General features: G+C 36.6%; 1 protein-coding gene across 4 annotated transcripts in view; it reads right to left on the bottom strand.

The window, feature by feature from the left end:
* LOC100648107 (hemicentin-1) overlaps positions 1-19204 on the bottom strand; it is a 425495-nt gene that overhangs the window by 78210 nt on the left and 328081 nt on the right. For all 4 annotated transcript variants that reach the window (XR_007225675.1, XR_007225674.1, XM_020865413.2 and 1 more), the window contains exons 4-6: positions 17486-17656; positions 16929-17090; positions 2245-2429 (exon numbers count right to left, since the gene is read on the bottom strand). Coding sequence is in view for 2 of the 4 variants with exons in the window: in XM_020865413.2 (XP_020721072.1) it covers positions 2245-2429; positions 16929-17090; positions 17486-17656 (518 nt within the window). In the remaining 2 variants the exon portion in view is untranslated. The remainder of the gene's footprint in view (positions 1-2244; positions 2430-16928; positions 17091-17485; positions 17657-19204) is intronic.

Here is a 19204-nt window from a genome sequence, read left to right as displayed (position 1 = left end):
AGAAGTAATTGTTCGTAATAAGAGTTTCGCGTATACCACAGCCTATTTATTTGAAAAAGAAGAAACGTAAGAAAGCAAATAGAAAATAAAGTGAAGCGAAGAAGGAAAAAGAAAAGGAAAAAGAAAGAGCTGGACGACTAAATAAGGTGATCCGATTTCTTATTCAGCCATCTAAAGTTGAAGCGACTTTATAGCCGCGGATATTGCCATAATGGATTTATGATGGTGGCGAGCCGTACAGATTCTCCTATAGGTACGTGAACGCGTTATTACAGTGACATGCTACACGAAATGACGTGTAATGATTTTCCGATGCGACAAGCCTGCAACATCGTATTCATCTGTGAAATTACTTTTTCATACGCGTCAAGCGATACCTGATTTTGTATCGTCGTACGCTCGTATGAATAATCGTCAACCGATTACCTGAAATTTCACGCGTCCAACTTAAAATGAAAGTTGTATGATTTTAGTGCTATACAAGATTTACAAGCTGCCAATGGTTTACATTCTAGTGGTCATAGGTGTAGGATCGTTTGACTTAATGACGCTATGTGACGAGAACAATAATGAAGTTAAACCGATCGAATTTGCTACAATGAACCAGTGGCCGTGGTGAAAATGATGTTTGTGTCATGATATCAAGTTACTCTGATGTATTAGTGATTGATCGATTAAATAACTCTATCGCGTGAAAGACCAGTTTCAACGCAAATATCACGTACGTGGATTATCTGTCTAGTATTTTGCTTTTGATCCTATTGCGTCGAGTGTTTCAAACGTCACAAAATAGTGCGAAGGTATTTACTCCTGAAATTCGATATTTTTGATTAGTTCGCACACAAATTTTACACGATTCGATTAAATTACATAGAAGCCGATTGATCGAGTTCGTTTAAGATTAAGTATTTGATGATTGAAAAATTACATACAAATTACGTATTGTAATAATAAAAACTGCAAATTTATATCTTTCTCAGTACGATTAAAGAAATGGAATCTACGTGAATAATTGTTACACGCCATAAATGACACAATGAGTACTTTGCTTTTAAAATACCTTTTATATTTTTGAGTATTAGTTTAAATATCTCAAAAATGTATAAGTACTCGTACAAGGTCCACTTTCATTTGTAAATCAAGAACTCTTCCACTTCCAGAGATGTCATGGTGAAGTGAAGTTATACTTTGCATATAAAGCGTGGTGTTTCCAATTTTCACGGAGTAATGAAAATCTCGATCAGAAAATAAAGAGAATATGCCTCGGCGAACGACTGGAGCCTCGCGTCTAATCGAATTAATTCGAGTCGAACGGTTTGAAGGAATCGCGGGTTGAAATTCGCGCGAAATATACTGCATTTGAATAACTGCTTTCTCGCTTCAGGTAGCACCAACTGTGAATTCTGTTTATTCGTTGGCCGAAGTAGTTTATTGCTCGTGAACTCGTTGCAAGAGACATCAAGTCGGCTTACATAGCTGGTACGGCACTTTGTTACTTAAAATATGCGCCCGAGCTGACGTCCAGACGCGTTAACGCGACTTCGCCAATCGTCCTTTCGATAAAAGAGAAAACTTCGTAGAAGAAACGCCATTAAGAAATTTTAGCCATGAAATAGTAATGTAATTCAAAGCTGATTTACGCGATGTGATTTAGCGAATTGGATCGACTCCTTTTTAGGACGGTGTTTACGATAGGAAATATAATATAAGGTAATGTGAAATTGAAAATTTCTTTGATATTTTCGCTAAAAAGTATATTAACTTTAATAAAGAAGTTTTTAGTCATTGAAAGATACATTTGCTTTTAACGAAGAATATTAAAATATGTTAAAATTACTACCAACGATGCACAACATTTTTTAAATATTCGAAATCTAAGGAAAAGATTATTCCTCATTTTCTAATAACATTCAATCATATGCTAATAATTTCAATGTTTATTAATTCTATAATCATTAATCTATGTTAAATAATCTCAGCAACGGTAAAAGTAAAATGTATTACGTTTGTGAGTTCATCGCGGATTATCGAGCAATTTTATCTGGAATTTATGTCAGCTTCTATCTATTATTCTATGTCTCTTCGTTGCTTTCTATTTGATGATAACGACTGAATTACGTCTTCCAGAATAACAGTGCGGTTTCTTTGAAAGATTTGTATCTTGCACGTAAGCAAAACAAGGAATTAACAAAGGGGAATAGTTGCATAGCATAGTTGCATGTAAGTTTTCAAGTCAGTACTCACATTCTCCTTGACCTTCGCCTCCTGTATCTGAATTCTGTCGTTACTTTCGTTCAGAACCTCGGTACCGTTTTGCCAGGTGATGTTCGCGGCCGGCCTGGCCGCTAGTACAGTACATTCGAGCATAACTCTCGTCCCTTGCACCACGTGGCCCACCACCCCGTTCAAATCCATCTTCAGTGGCCGGACTGGAAAAGATTTTGTTGAGATATTTAAGAGTTTGCGGGAAGATAAAGGGAAGAAGATAGAGGAAAATGCGTTCTTAGCGTGTAAGAATATCCAAGAGTAATCGAAGATATTTAAAATTTTAGGAACATTAAAGTTTAAGAAAAATTGATTTAATTAATGTTTAAACCTTAACATTTTCGTACAGTCGAACATTCAAGTTTTCGAATCTTTAAATATAAGAATATAGAAATTTTCACATTTTTACATCTCTTTACTTCCAAGTTTTCAAATTTCGATACACCAAAACATTGAAATTTTCGAATTTTTATATCTTCAAACTGCCTTCTTTACGAATCTTCAAATGTTCGTATATTTGTGCCTTGCTACTTTTAATATTATATTCGTTTTCCTTCAATATTCAGGTTCGCGCGCCTTTTTACACATAAATTTTCACGAACCCCTGAAACTACCCCAAGAGAACCTTACTTGCTATCAAATCAACGTATCATTCGACCCACAAACTTTCATAAACTTGCCTGAAGGAAACCTTAATATAGACAAAAAGAAAAGCAAATTCGTTTGAAAATAAACGATGATCGCCGGCAAGGAACGTGTTATTCAGAAAATCCAATTATCGTGTTACGTCAACTTGACGGTACATCTCTTTGCTTCCAAGTTTTCAAATTTCGATACACCAAACATTGAAATTTTCGAATTTTTGTATTTTCAAACTGCCTTCTTTACGAACCTTTAAATGTTCGTATATTTGTGCCTTGCTACTTTTAATATTATATTCGTTTTCCTTCAATATTCAGGTTCGCGCGCCTTTTTACACATAAATTTTCACGAACCCCTGAAACTACCCCAAGAGAACCTTACTTGCTATCAAATCAACGTATCATTCGACCCACAAACTTTCATAAACTTGCCTGAAGGAAACCTTAATATAGACAAAAAGAGAAGCAAATTCGTTTGAAAATAAACGATGATCCCCGGCAAGGAACGTGTTATTCAGAAAATCCAATTATCGTGTTACGTCAACTTGGCGGTAATACACCTTTACCTCTCGCCCTTTTTCATATAACGCGAACTCGTGGCCGCAACTGATTCATGACACGTTCTCTATGCTTGTTAGGTGTCAGTGTACGCAGCAACACGTGTACACATGTACACAGAGAAATACAGTGTCAGGCTGAGCCGTCTAGTATAGACGATCTAATGCAATATCCAAGCTGAGCCGCTGTCTGCATCTTGTATCTTCTATAAGAATAATATAAAGGTGGTGCAAGCTGCAAGGTGAGACAGCTGTAAGGCACGAAAAGGTGGGGTAAGATTGAGAAGCTGGGGGGTTGAATAAAGAGGAAAACTCGATGGGTGGACGAGGAGTGTTGGAAAATCAGAAAGTCAAGTTGCATGAAGAAATTCGAAGGAATTTCTATCTGAGATTTTCTTTCTTCGCGCCAGACTTTATTCTTCCCGTCAAACTTTTGAGAAGCGCCTTTTTGAAAAGTATTAGTGATATGAGTTGAATTCCTTAGCTGAATTATTATCGTTGATTTCCTTGTTTCTTACTTATAGTCAGTTCGAAAGAGTTGTCATGTACGGAAACGAACATTTTCCAACGAGTCTTCGTATTCTGCATAAACCATTGAAACTTTTTCTACGAAATATTAGTTTCGGTCACGAATTTCATTGGATAATTTTGTGTTATAGGACCGAAAGATTTGGATGGTGAGAATTTCATTTCGTAACAAAATACTGGATCGCTGCAAAGGACCGGACAACAGTGTTATTTTTGCGAATTTCCATCCGTTCTCTCATTCTCAAATTTACATTTTCTACTCCAGGAACAGGTTCAACCAGATGTTCTCTCTGAAATTTCCTCGGTGCTGGCTGTGCTTACAACGTTCACCAAAATTCCTCTCCGATGCATTAGCCATTCTTAAGAGCACTCGCCTCGACACATAGACTAAAATATTCACTCACCGTCATCATTCGACTCAATTTGCAAGTCTCTATGCATTTCTTCCATCTTTATAAACAATTTGGAATTTTAAAACGTATCAGTGATTGTATGACGCGAGCAAAGAATCAATTCTTAAAGATACAAAGTATTGCAAATGTTCATTAAAGTGCCAGCAGAAAGCAATTACATTAATTCGATCGAAGATGAGATTAAAACGAAAATTAAACGCAAAATCAATCCTTCGGTTTCCCATAAATGTATAAAAATCCTAAATCTAGTGATAAGCAATATTAGAAGCTCTACTCGATTGCAAACTTTATTATCATCGAAAAATTTCGAACTTAATTGTATTATACGATAATATTGCACATGGTTACTAAAAAAAAATCCAACGTTTTATCGGTATGGAACATTGAAAAAACAGTTTTGAATTTATGAATGGAGGTTGTTCTAGCTAACAGAACTGTCCAAAGATACCCAATATCAGGATAGGGCGACATACTGGATAATTGGAGAAACCGAAGTCTGCGACAGACGGCTGTTCAATAAACGAATCAATCGACGTACGACCACGTTTTATTTCCACCTACGATACCAGTTACGTTTTCGTTACGTTTTTGCCTTCTTTCACTCTTTCCTTTCTCCCCCGTTGCGTTGGCTCGATTAAACGGTCTGCCGCTTTTCTGTTTGCATTTTATTCGGCCCTCTGATTTGACAGCGTCCCGTACCACGAAACTTCAATCGAGCAATTTCTGCTTGTAATTCCCTCAAAGCGGATACGTTTTTATAACTGTGCCGGAATTATACGCGCATTTGAAACGGTCGACAAGGGATTGGCAGGTTCGAGAAATTTTCTTCCCCGGGATTATTGCCGATATTGTCACGTTTATAGATACGTACGCCTTTTCTTTCGCCTTTGATGATAAATTCAGGACCAGCTTTTGTACATTTTTTGTTTTACAAAGTTTTATTCAACCTGATACGTTTGTTCGAAGCTGTCAAGTCTTATGACCGATATTTCACGCATTTCTACTTGTCTCATTTTTAATTGTGAATTTATTTCGTTAATTTATTATCAAATAAATTGCGAATCTATTTATTTATCAGAGGTAAATTTTCATTAGAGTATTCGATTTGTTATAGCTTTCATAGATATTACATATCATTTAAATTAACTAGAACAATTAATTTGCTATACCTCCATCAAAAGCTGGAAACTATGAAAACTAATCAAGTCGATTACCACATTTATAGAACACACGAAATACAGTTACGACTTTCAAGAGTTAATTTAACCGACAAATATAATAGGTATAAGTGAACGGGAAATATATTCAAAATTCAACGCAATAATTTATTACGTTTCACCTGAAATTAACGTACACGTGGGAAAGATATCTACGAGGCTTAGACATCATCGTAATTAACGTTTCCAATTATCCATCCCTCAAAGCCAGCCACGCGAGGTAAGACGAGAAATGGTAAGCAAAAGACGGGAGTATATGGCAGCATAGCGTTCGGTGAGAGGATTTCCGCGTAAATTTCGCCAGTACGGCTCACGTTCGCGCGAGTTGTAAAATTTCTAAGTGGCTGAGCAGCGTTTACTCTGTTATCGCTAGATAAATCGTAAAATCACGCTGTGAGGATTTTCGAAAAAGCCGTAAAAATAAAGTAGGCGGGCGAGCGCGAAAACGTTCGTTTCGTAGTGTTAGGCCCACGGCAAACGGAGAGAAGAAGTTGTAGATGGGAAGAGCTCGACTTTTGTCATCCGACGGCCGTCTGTGTAATTGAACTGCTGCCGAAAACGTGTGGCAATTTGCGGATCACGATGCATCCAGTCATTGTAAACGTTGCGATCCAGGTAATAAAAGGCTTTCGATGGAGATAAGCCTGAAATCCGCTGGAAATTCCTCATCGTTTCCAATTCTGCCTGGATATCGAGTTGAAACAAAGAAAAAGAGAGATTCTTTCGTCGTAAAAATTATTGTTGACTATTCGTGTGAAGAGTAAATGAAGAAGGAAAACACGAGGAGACGCGACAAGTTCGTTCTTCTTCGTTTTCATAAAAAGATATTTGTCTTTTGATTTTATGTTAATAATATCTTTCTTATCGCGATATAAAAATTCGACGATTCCAACACGATTCAATAATATTTTTCAAACGAAGAAATGTATGAATTGGCTAATTATCGGGGTTTTGCAATACTACGTATCGAAACGATATAATGATGTAACAGTAATGCTTTGTGTATCTGTTATTAAGGCTAATCCAATTATCAAGTAACAAACAAGCTACGATAATCTCATCTTGTCTCCCTATTGTTAACTACTACTTCGCTTTACCCCTGGCAGAAGATTGATGCCATGCAATCTTGCATGTCTAGCAATTTAATTTTAATGAAGTTTCTGATCACGTAAAGGAACGTAAACGAACGCAAGGTAAATATGAGCTGGAAAGTTTACATATGAAGATGAAGAAATATTTCTCTTTTGTTATAGTAACATACTAAACCAGACAAATAAATATTCTTCTTTAATAGACTTATATTTTGATAATTGGACCAACTTCCTTAGATAAGAGCCTTTGGAAAGAATTAAAAATGAACTCTAACGTGTAATTTGTCAGGCACTTTGAAAACTGGATATTTGAATTAATCTCGTTAATAATTTTAAACTATATTAAAAATACTTAAGTTCAACAACATTATTAAAACTTTATCGTAATACTGTCTATCGCAACGCTCTTTTATTATAACACTTAATCTGGAGGATCCGAAGAAAATTACTTTGATTAAGTGTATGATAATTCAAGAACCTACACAGATCTTTATTTAGTCATTTTTATTATAAAGTAGATATTATGAGAACAACGAAATAACTAAAATATAAATGCAATGAAAGATATTCAATTTGTACCAAAAATATCGATAGATGTCTATATAGATTTATAGCCGATAAAGTACATGCTAAGATAAAGTTTTATTTGAAAAAAATAATTAAAACACTCAAATATCATCACTTAATATCGTAAACAAACTGCTACATAAGAACAGTCTAGTTAATAAATCTCAATTAATATCATCGATTAATTATGACATAAAAATGGTTCAGCTAATAAATTTAATTTATCCATTTCTTCTCCACGATTATTTCTCTATCATGGAAACTGATAAGGAAGAAGAATCCGTCTGTTTCGGTAATCACCGAAACGGTTACCGAAACGAACTATTTCTTAGTCCATTCGTCCTTTCTTCCTCGCAGGGCGCCGCGAGCTCAATTTCCGGGCAGCAGCCGTCGAGATACTTAGTCCAGGTACTCGGCATCGCTTCCTGTACCGCTGAAGAAACATTAAAAAGTTCACGTGCAAGTATCCTTCGGCACAGGTCTCCTTTCCTCTCTCCGCGAACTTTCTCTCCTTACCTTGCCCATTCTCTTCCCCCCCTTTTTCCTCTTCGTCCTTTATCCTCGTTTCTCTATCTCAGTGCGCTCTTCAGCGAGGGAAATACGGGGAAGTAAGTTTCCCGAGGCGGTTACAGGGGAGATAATTCTCGAGCGAGACCAGCGAACGGGCAATCAGCGAAACGACGCGCGGCAAGAACGTGAAAAGAAAGACCGGTCGATCCGGAATAGAGAGCGAACAGGGAATCTAATATCGAGGATTGCATTTGCCTTGAACCGCGTCCTCCACTTTTCCTCTTTCACCCCCTTCTCTTTTCCTTTTTACCTTTTCCTTTCGCCTCCCCCCCACTCCGTTCCTCTTCTGCCACTTCTTTCGACAAACGCCGTTGCACGAGGAAAGCGGAAGAAAAAAATGACAAAGATCCGTTTCCCCTCTAGCTCTTTCCCTTCTCTTATATTTAACGAGCTGCGCCGCTCCGACGGTTTTACAGAAAGCAACTCTCCTCGCGGAACATTCACACTCGTATACAAAGAGGTGTGCGTATACGTAGAATCGAGAAAACGGTTTATCGACTTTGGCTCGAGCGGTTTCGAAGAATAATAGAGAAATTTCTCCGCGGGAGGTAATACGATTTGCCCGGGACAATGGAGAAAAGCGAAAGTGATTTTCATAAAAAGGGAGAGTTAAACGAGGGTTGAAAGACAATTCTTCATGATTGTTGAGTTACTCTTTTCGAGCTGTTCTTTTCCTCGATTTTGCCAGTCAGATCGGTGGATTGTGATGCTGGTTTTTGTAAGTGGATCCCGATAATCGGTCGAATCTATCGGCTTTTTTAATCGACTTGTGGCTTTGCCGGCGTGTTTATAGAATTCTTTGATATTTTTTATATAATAATTCTATGATACAGAAAGTTTGTCCCTCAAGATAGATATTCGAAACGTTCGTTAGTATTTTATCCACGCGAAAAGGAAAGGAATATTTTATGCTCTAATTACAGCAGCATTAATTAATTCAAAACGAATATTTAATTACTGGATGTTTACTGGCAGATCGAGAGAAGATTGCTAAATTAAATAACATAACGTAATAAATATCCAAAATATCCAAAACGAAACGCTCGTTCTAATATTTAGAAGATGGAGCACATTTGTATTTGCGAATTTTACGTAAACATTTATAATGTACTCATTACACGTTCTCACATTTACAAGATGAAAACGCGTTCCTGTTTATGAATTTTATAGAAACCTCCACGATCTACTTATCGTTTATTCCTTCCTCTTCCAAGCCCTAAATCTATGCTCAGCAACAAGATTTTCCTCGCACCATCTCCTAATCGTCATTTATGATTCTCTTACACCGACCGTCAAAAACCACTTCTCCCTCAACTGACTATATTAACACCCCTAAACTCGGTGACTATACTGAACCACTCGAGCGTGGACAGATTTCTGCCTCTCCCTATCAAACTTTCCCCCTCTTTCTCCCCCCTCTCTCTCTCTCTTGTCCCCTCGATCGATCATTTCCTCCTCTCTCGACCATTGTTTGCTCCCCAATCAATTATCCTCGGCGATTTTTTTTTGCTTTGGGGGCGAGAACGCGGTGGAAAATTTTTCCAACGACCGCGGCACCAGGCATCTGGGAGAGTTGGCAGACTGGCAAGCGGTTTCGTACCAGAGTTTTCCAAGTCCTGGGATGCGATTTCCGGCTCTTGTTTGCCCCTAAGAGGCGGCGTGTCTGCAAACTCCGCACTCTCTCATTCTCCTTCCGTGCAGGTGTGTGTCTTTCGAGCCGGCCTTCTCCGGAACCTGACTTCACCAGCTGTGCCGGCAGCTGAGACTTTCGCAGATACGTTGCTCGCGACCACTTGCAACGATTCGACTTTAAATCCACGGCAAGTCGTTAAAAGCGGCTTACTTAATCGATTTATTCGCACCACACCCATCCCCATTCCGTGGCCTTTCCTCTCGATATTGGAAAAGAGGCAAGTTTAGAGGTGAGAACCCACCCGCTCGGTTGAACAGAGTCTTTATCGGCTCCGAGGATCGCGGACACTCGGACCGATTGTTTTACGCTTCTGGATTCATTTACTTCGTCCGAGACAGAGATCTCTTTTCTCATCCTAAAAGTACGAGCTTTGAATTTGTTGTATCTCTGATGATTATATTACACGTTGTTCGCTACGTCGTACGCTGATGTGTGAGCCGTTCACACGGCAAAGTGGTCAAGTCCACTTCTCGAAATTTTAATGCCAAAGAACTTGAGCGGTCCTTATCGTGTACAATTTCACCGATTTTCTCTACGTTTTGTTTTGTACAGTTAATCGATTTGGCGAGTAAGCCGCTCATATATAGTGTATAGTATATTTATATACCGAATCAGTTGGTTGGGTGGTTGCCCGATTCGCCAGATACGCGATTAGTAGAACTTCAGTGGAAAATGTAAAGTATGGCTTTAACGTGAGGGATGGATTCGCGAATCGTTAATAGCGAGTGGAAATGGAGAGTTTTGATATTTTTTAGGTTACGTATCTTTTGGTTAAATAATGCCATTTGAATATAGACGAGATTTTAAGAACAACTAGCGCTCAGTTTTCTTATTATGTCTATGATTGTATGGTAACGTAGATGCGCAGAATGTGCCGTATAACGTAGATAGAATGAAGTGAAAATTGAAAAGAATATCTCGATTCTTCTGTTATTTTTGTTCTTCTGATAGTTTATCAAATTTATAAATTTCTATTTATTCGGTGAAATTTATCAATTTTTACTCATTTAGTTATAATATTTTAATACACCTTTTTTCTCCGTGCAAATCTCTGTTCTCCAAACAAACGAAGATCACTCGTTAATCTATTCGTTGGTTGTTCTAAAAATTCTTCGTTAAAAATAAGAAAAGAAAGAATTCATTATTATATAGAGTTAACCATAATTAGCGACCGAAGACTCACTGGAAACATCACAAAAACAGCGGTGGTTATCGATGCGTCTGATAATGACGATGCACGGGCCATTTCATTGAATTTCAGATAAAAATGATGATTATTCGTGCGCGATTAAAGCTGTTGGTAGTCGATTCGTCTGGCACGCTGCTTAGTAATCTTGAGTAATTTATGAACAATCGCTGACTATATAAACACGACCACCATTGCCAGTTGTATGAAAACTAGCGCGTCGTTTGCATGGAAACAACGTGTCACGATGCGGCCGGGCATGTTTCACGAATACCAGTTACGTTTATCGAGAGCCTGTTAAATTCATAATAACCAGATTCACCTGGAACTATTTCGAGCGTTCTCATCGATAGAAATCCTGCGACGTTACCAACGGGATACAATTTTTTCCCCGTGAAAGGCGAAACAAAAAAGCAGCTGGTGTTGCTCGTTTCGTCGGTTAAAACAGCCGCAAACTTTGTTGCATCCTATCAATAAACCGCGTAGGTTGAAAGTTTGGACATGGAAAGCTCGACGAACGCTAATTTTTATGGCTCGTTTTTGGGATCGTGAATAAAACGAAATATCATGTCGTTCAATAGAATTTTTGATGGAACTGTTGCGCTATATTTGTTAGTCTCTAGAGTGATACGAGATCAGGAAATTCTGTAGTTCGAGATTCGAATATAGGGCATACTCAGCCACCAAGTATGCGCATCGAATCTTCTATTTTCGTTTCGTTCTGTAAAGTGTCGTTTTGATTTTCAGTCGTTAGATTTGCAAAGATGGAATTAACCAATTTACGTTGACGTCTCATGGAAATTGGGAAACAGATATTTTAGAAGATTCGTAGTGCGTAGATTAGATTTAGCAATGAAATTAACCATCTTCGATCGATACACGTATCATGAATTTTATAATATAATTACTTTTCGTTTCGCTTGAATTCTACTTACACCAGTCTCCGTTCGACATCGGTTAATCTTACTTAGTCAATTCCTACTTACTCAAGATGGTTTCCAATCAAGTTCACTTCATCACAGTCAACTTCCTGCAAACTCACAAACCAAGTTTGAGCTCCCATCGACTGCAAGAAGTACTATCTTCGAAACAAGTTTCATTGTACAATTTGAATACGACCACCGTTATGTATATGTAAATGTATGTATACATTTGCACATAGTGACGAAAGACAAGTTGGCGAAGAATAAATTTAATTACTTAAGTATATGGTGAACTGAATATTTTCAACTTATATCTACTATTTTTTAAATAATTGTTTTAACTGTTAAAATCATTCTCTTCTCGTAACGAATAATAATAAACAGATGTAAAAGACTTTATCGAAGATCCTTAGATCCTAAAAATGATTAATTAAATCGTAGATGAATTGGATCGTGTTATTAATAAACAGTTAAATAGCTCACAAATTTCTGTATGAAACATCCTGTTTCGTTGTAACACAAACTAATATATTTTATACGAAAAAATAATATTATCGCGTCCAAATTCTCCAATTTACATTTATTAAATCTTGCAATGAAGGTAATCGATAATTTCATGTGACATTCGGTCAATTTCAATACGTATTAATAGTAGTCTTTTGTATTGCAAGCTTCGATAACAAACAGCATCGATTATACGTTCGTAAACGCGATAGTATAAAAGTTAATTTTAAACACATAATTACGGATGAAAATGAAGAGAATCATAGTAAAAAAGAACAGCGGTTTATGTATCGCGAAGGCTTGCAGAAATGTTAAATTATGCGTACGCCGGTTTTGTTAATTAAATTCGAAATAATCTAAATATTACATCGTTAATTACACACATCATGCAATTTAATCGGAAACGATTATTAAACGGAATCAAGCATCCCTTTTACAACGAGTCACCTGCTGCAAAATTATTCCTTCATTAACGAATAAAATAAATAATCATTAACGCGATTATACCGAATTCGCTGTCGGCATAGTTCGACAATCGTACGATACTAATACACAATCTGTAAATTTAATATCTACCGATTTAATATCGAGCTTTCATTTAAATCTGTTTATATTTCGCCGATTATTCCGTTAAAAATACGTAATACGACAAACGTAATTTCAATTATATTTCATTAATTCTTGACTTGAAAGTGTACAAATTATGTAAATTAATTAGTGTTAAAAAAAGTAGGATTTACATATCTAAATATCTTCATTTCCATCAAATCCCATTGGAATGATAAATTCGTTAGCAGCGGATACAACAACGGTACAAGACAGACAACTTTGCTGGCGTGTCAAAGACAAGTGAAACACGTTCGTCTCGTGACAATTTGTGATTTCCCTGAGTATTGGATACTTCGCGCCAAAGTTTCTCGTCCCTTCGTCCGTTCTTTCTTTCGGGATAATCCCATGACACTGTGTAAAAGGAAAATTGATTTGCCCGGTACACGACAAACTCTCCGGTTTTCCCGACTCAAAGTTCCGATTTATTCGCCTTCAAGACAAGCTTTGCGTCTGTCTCGCGTTTGCACAAGAACGAGCGTCAGCACGGAGTTCGTATGCGCCCGCCTATTCGAACACCATAATTATTCCTGTCAAATTATTTACTCGTTAAACCTATGTGGAATCTATCCGCGTTGGTAAGTTACACAGAATGTGACGTTTAGAATCGTAATTGGCTGGATCCAGATTTTCCTTGATATTCGTCTGTTCTTCCTAGACATTCTAGGATTTCGATAATTAGGGATTTTCCTTTCTATCGTGCATAATGGCCTTCGTTTAAATATCCTTTTGCCTTGTCAGTTTAATAAAGTACATAATATTAGTATTTATATCGTAAAAAGGAATTTTATATATAGAAGATTTCAAAACTATCCATCTGTATTATAGATTGAAAAGAAAATTAATTCTACGTCAAAATCATGGGAGAAAAACGTAACAAGTCGCATATTTTATGCTCTACATAGTTGACCTGTTAAACAAATAATTATTTAACCAAATTCGATTTCTTCGCTTGCGTTAAATGTGAAACTATGAATTTACATAAAATTTCAGAATCTACTACATGCTACAGTGGTGCTATTAAAATCTATAGTAATTATTATTCAAATTTTATCATCTACAAGGTGCAAATTTTCTCCCAAGGCCGTGTTATCGTGCTACGAACAGGTAACAATAAAATACTGGAAACGTCAACAGAATTCCCCAAGAAACTGTCCTAATACTATCATAAATCAAAATTTTCTTTCCCCCTCGATAACGTTATTCGAGGCTGACGAGAAAACGATAGGACGTGAAAGCTGTTGGAGTACCAAGGCGAAACGAGGGCTGTAAGAGAGGGAAACGAGCCTCCCGGAACTTTAACTCTTAATCTAGTCGTCGTTATGGACGGTTTTGTGTTTCTCTCCGTCGTTCCACGGCCGGATATAACTCCGGAAAGTTCGCGCGGACATGGAAGGTTCGGCGGAAAAGTTTTTGGATCAGGAGGACTGCTAACTCGGTGTGTTCGTTCCGCAATAGCTGGCGGCACGATTTGTTTCGCGGCGAGGCACGCGAGAAACGTGTATCAGTGCCGCGATAAATTATTCTAATCTACGGTGCCGTCGCCGATTCTTCATTCTTTAATCTCGTGGCCGTGTTCGATCGTATCTACCTGTGATTTTCAAGGCGGCAAGGCAATTTTCGAACGATCGCCTCGATTTTACTTATTCAGCGCGTCGCAATTGCAGCCGGAGCTCCCTCTGAACACGTGGCAAGAATTTTATAATCGTTATTCGTTCTATAGAATATTATAGCGGTTCGAGGACATTTCTAGAATCGTATTTCCGCCTGTGAGAAGAATTTTCGGATATTATGGACTCGGCGTAAAGGAAATCTCATTTTCTCGGATGAAACATTAATCAATCAGAAGATTCTGTACGAAATATCATGCATATTACAAATATTGTTAGATATACTAGATATATAGATTATTAAATTATTAGATATTACTAGAGGTACAAATATACAGGATGCTACAAAACGTGTGAAAAATACGTATCGGGTTGATTGTAGATAAAAGAAAAGAAAAAAAAAAAAAAAAATGACAAAATTTCATGTACATAAAATGTACAAAAAAGTGTCGTTTAGATCATTATTTTTTCAAATTATAAACGACGGTATTCTGTGCTAGAAATATACTTGTACCGACGAACCATCCTCGCTAATTCACTCGCAATTCATCTTTTTCCTTCTAACAGTCGAGATCTTGTCTGTATTCTATCTCTATTTCATTGAATTCACGGATTTTTGTCTGATTTGCTATAGAAAATACAAAACTTCTACGATATAGTACTCGTAAATTTCTATGATTAATGAAAATTAGCTAATACGTATTATAAATAATCGATTAACGCTTAAGTCGATATCGTTAGTTACCAAGGGATATAAATTCCATTTGATAATGTAATATATAGTAGCATTTCGTTTATATTAGCATCGACAATTATCCTAAATCACGGTGCTACTACATATTGGGTAATCCTAGTCAGTAGTTATATACGAACCGATATAGATCAGACGTTCCTCGCCATTGCTACAGTGATCCATACTTAATATTAACCCTACAGCGTTGTATAGTAGGTACTAGGTACGATACACTGTGTTGTCTCAATGGTATCTTCTATTTTCCCTGGATTCAAGATATATATCTTTGATGCAAACTTACGACGCCGTTAGTGCGATGATTGTGATGAAACAGCGTGATAAAGGAACTACAATTTACGAAACTATCATCTTTCTGAAATTATTATCACATATAGTTGAGGAAGATATTATTATCGAAGGAATGGATTAGGAGATTGAAATAGAACTGTACGTAATGAATGAGGCAGCCGCTCTATTATCGTATTTGTCACCTTAGTTTACATAATCATTACGAAGGAGTGATAATTAGTCGACAGAGACGAATTAAAGGAAATTAAGGCAGAGAAAGCAGGCGAATTGAAAAGGATGAAATCAAGGAGAAGAGAACTGACAGAAATAAATTGGAGCGAATCGCATTAAGGGAAAATTGTCAGCAATGATATTCGTTAGAAAGATGCGTCATTTCTCACGGGCTGTGTTTCAAGAAAAAGAGAAGTCTTACGCGTTACACGAAAATGCTCGTATTTAATCGCGATGTTGACTGACGGAGAAAGAGAAGAAATTAAAAGGGAAAAGGAGGGAAAAGCCAGGAAGAAATTGAATGAGAATACGGAAGAGAAGGTTGCACACGGTTCACACGAATTTTAACGACTTTAGTTTTAGCGGACGACACAGCGAAAAAGACTTTTTAGCGGAATGATTTATGGCTAAAACTAGGTAAGATCATAATTTACCGACGGTCCATTCCCTTTCACTTCGTTTGTAATTCATAGATCATGCTTAACTTTCAAAACTTTCCGCTGAAAATTGATCGCACGTTGAAAACTTCTCGTATCACTGTATCCAAAAACATTAATCTTCGGTACATCTATCGTCGTTGGAAGTGGAGGAGTAGTAATTTATAATTTAATCTTATTATTCGAACCATCCGCGACCATTTTAAATTGCTTCTAATACTCGCGTTCGCCCACGTTCTAACAAGGGATGACAAATTACGAAACTGATCAAATAATGTAATATATAAACGTAACGACCCTACAAACACCTATTACTTAAATACTCTAAGACATAGTACGTACCTAGATAGAATGAAATATTCAAACGTTCGAAAACCCCAAAAACAAAACATTGTTTTTCGTTACTTTCTAAAAAACTAAAAAAAAAAAATGATGTGCTTTCAAGCGAAAACGTTAAATTCCACGCGCAAACAACAGGAACTATACGAGAAAACTTTCGTAAAGCGATAAATTCAATTGCAAGATGTTTGAAAGGGTTCTATCTTTCGTAAAAGGGATTCGATTTCACCGGAAACAATCGAACGTGCACGCACGAAAAGAAAGCCAAGGAAAACACAGGGGGATCGTATTTCACACCCTTTCGAGACTTTGTCGTCCCAACTCGAAGGGGTTTTACAACGAGATGTCCAGATAAACGAATACGTACACGATTCTAAGGAGTCAAATTCGCTGAGATTATTTTCGCTCTCGTTCCTGTCGATCGACACGTCGATAAAGAAACGTTTATCGGCCTTGAGTGATTCACTTTTAGGGGACAGTGATGTTTGGTCGTAGGTTGGAAAGGCCACGCGTACACATGCTTACTTACCATGGACATCCAGTTTGATATCGACGGTCAGGGGCTCGACCAGGGCTGTACTATTGACTTTACACGTGAAAGTTGAATTCAGCTCGTCGCGTGTAATTTGCATCTGCAACTGGCTGCTCGCGTTCCCTACTCCATTATCAGCGATCATCGTCGAACTGAGCGCTGTAACACATGCGTTCACAAACGTGTTTATATAAATAGATATTTTTCTTTATAAATGAAACTTTGCGGTAAATACTTTATCCTTTGCATTTATTTTAGTTTATTAAAAAGAATTATTTAAATATATCTTTAAACATTCCTAGATATAAATGAAAGGCGAAAAGATGAAAGCATTTTTTTATGAAAAATATAAATTCCAAGCTTTTACGATCTCGAATTAAAATTTCACACCAAAAGTTGTGTTTAAATCCTACAAAGAAAAAAAGTACAACGATTTTGTCAGTAAAAATATTCTCATAAACATCCTTACAATTATTTAAAGGTGACGGCGAATTCGTGGAACGTTATAAAAAGGAAGAAGGAAATGGTATCTTATTAATGTCGGTAAATTTTACCTTCCAATGGTTGTTCGTTTTTGAACCACTCGACCGTAGGCACCGGTTTCCCTTCGCCACTTTCACAGTACAAGGAAATCGACGAACCTTCGTTTATAGGTCCTAAAGTGGCACCGGTGCTTAACGTGTTCTTCGTATTCTCGTCAATGACACGTACGAATGCAGGTTGCACTGAAACAGAAACGGAAAGCGGTCAATTACACGGCTAAAAAGCGTCTTCGATTCGTCCTACTATTATTGCTCCTATTCAGCACACGCGGTGGCGCTTATGCAACAGAGTTTTCCACGTTGCTCGACACTTTGCTCATCGACTTCCTCGAGAAGCAAACCAAGCGATTCGATATTGATTACGGATACAAGTTGTCGACATCTAACGACCATGGTCGATTTAATCCGCTGTTTGTGTTAATCTTTTATCAGACTATTTATTTGAAAACAATGGCAGTTGTTCTAAACGTTTAATAGTATAATGTAACGTGTATATGTGTTAGATTGTACGAAAAGTTTCTTTCGTTTCAATTTCTGTTTTATATTATTTTATTGAATTACGTATGACCCATTTCCTTCTATTTCTATTAATATGTTCGTGCATAAATCAATAAACTAATATAAAACAATTGAAAGGGAAATAAATTTATGTTATTGTAAGGAGTAAATTAAATGGATTTTTATATTAGTATAAAACTAATCTAAATATGCATTATTATAAACAATTTCATAAGTATTCATATTTTTTAATTATTGCCAATTGTACGTTTTATTGAATTTTGTTTATGCGCGTGTCTGTTGGGATTTCTTCTATCAGAGAAGAGACAGTTTTGCAACGAAAATGATCCTGTAGGATCATTGTGTCCATACACTCCGTTATTATTTTATTTTTTGTTTTTAAATATCTAAAGATTAGCTTCCTACTTTTTAGATTTATTAGATTAACGTTTAATATTCGTTCATGGAATTAGACTTGTCATAACGAAATTTTCATGGAGGCTGCATTTGATTCCTAGAGATTTATCAGACTAATTTAGTAATTGTCGTTGCATTTGACTGAAACAATTTTCAGAGTGTGACAGCGTGCGACTGTGTCACATTAACGTAATTTAAATAATTTCTAACGAAGATTAAGCTGATGTTTTGAAAGTAAAGATCTTGGAAATTTGTGCGAAAGTCAGTGTGAAATGCGAAGACAGAAATGGCTTATGTGAATGCACACAGGTGTATGTATGAAAGAATAAATCTTCTTAAGGGTGAACGTTGGGTGGTGAGAAAGTTTGGAAACTTTCGAGAGAAAGTTTAAAGGGAAAGAGGTGGAAAAAGGTTTGAAAGCATTAGTGGACCGAGTACTAGATATAGTGACTCTTAGTCTTATTTGTCCAGTTATGTGTATTTTACTTTATTGTCAATTCATATTGTTATTGATATGCAATGGATATAGAAAATATTTTCTTTCCATTATGTTTATTATTTATAGCATTTATATACTAACAGAATAGATTCAAGTATATCAAATTTTGTACCATTTCGTAATACTTTCAGGCGACCATAAAATTTTATAGTAACAAAACAAAACGTAGAATCGGATAAAAAAATGTTTCATTGGAAAATAAGAATATGTGTAAATAATTTTTGTAGCTATTGTATAGTACAGTGCTTGGATACGTTATTATAGCCCTTTAATTATTTTCTATAGGATTAAAGGATGAAAATAAATTTGTTATTGTT

Source organism: Bombus terrestris, chromosome 11 (assembly GCF_910591885.1).
Source record: "Bombus terrestris chromosome 11, iyBomTerr1.2, whole genome shotgun sequence".
Taxonomy (NCBI): domain Eukaryota; kingdom Metazoa; phylum Arthropoda; class Insecta; order Hymenoptera; family Apidae; genus Bombus; species Bombus terrestris.
This window is presented reverse-complemented; position numbering and strand designations above follow the sequence as displayed.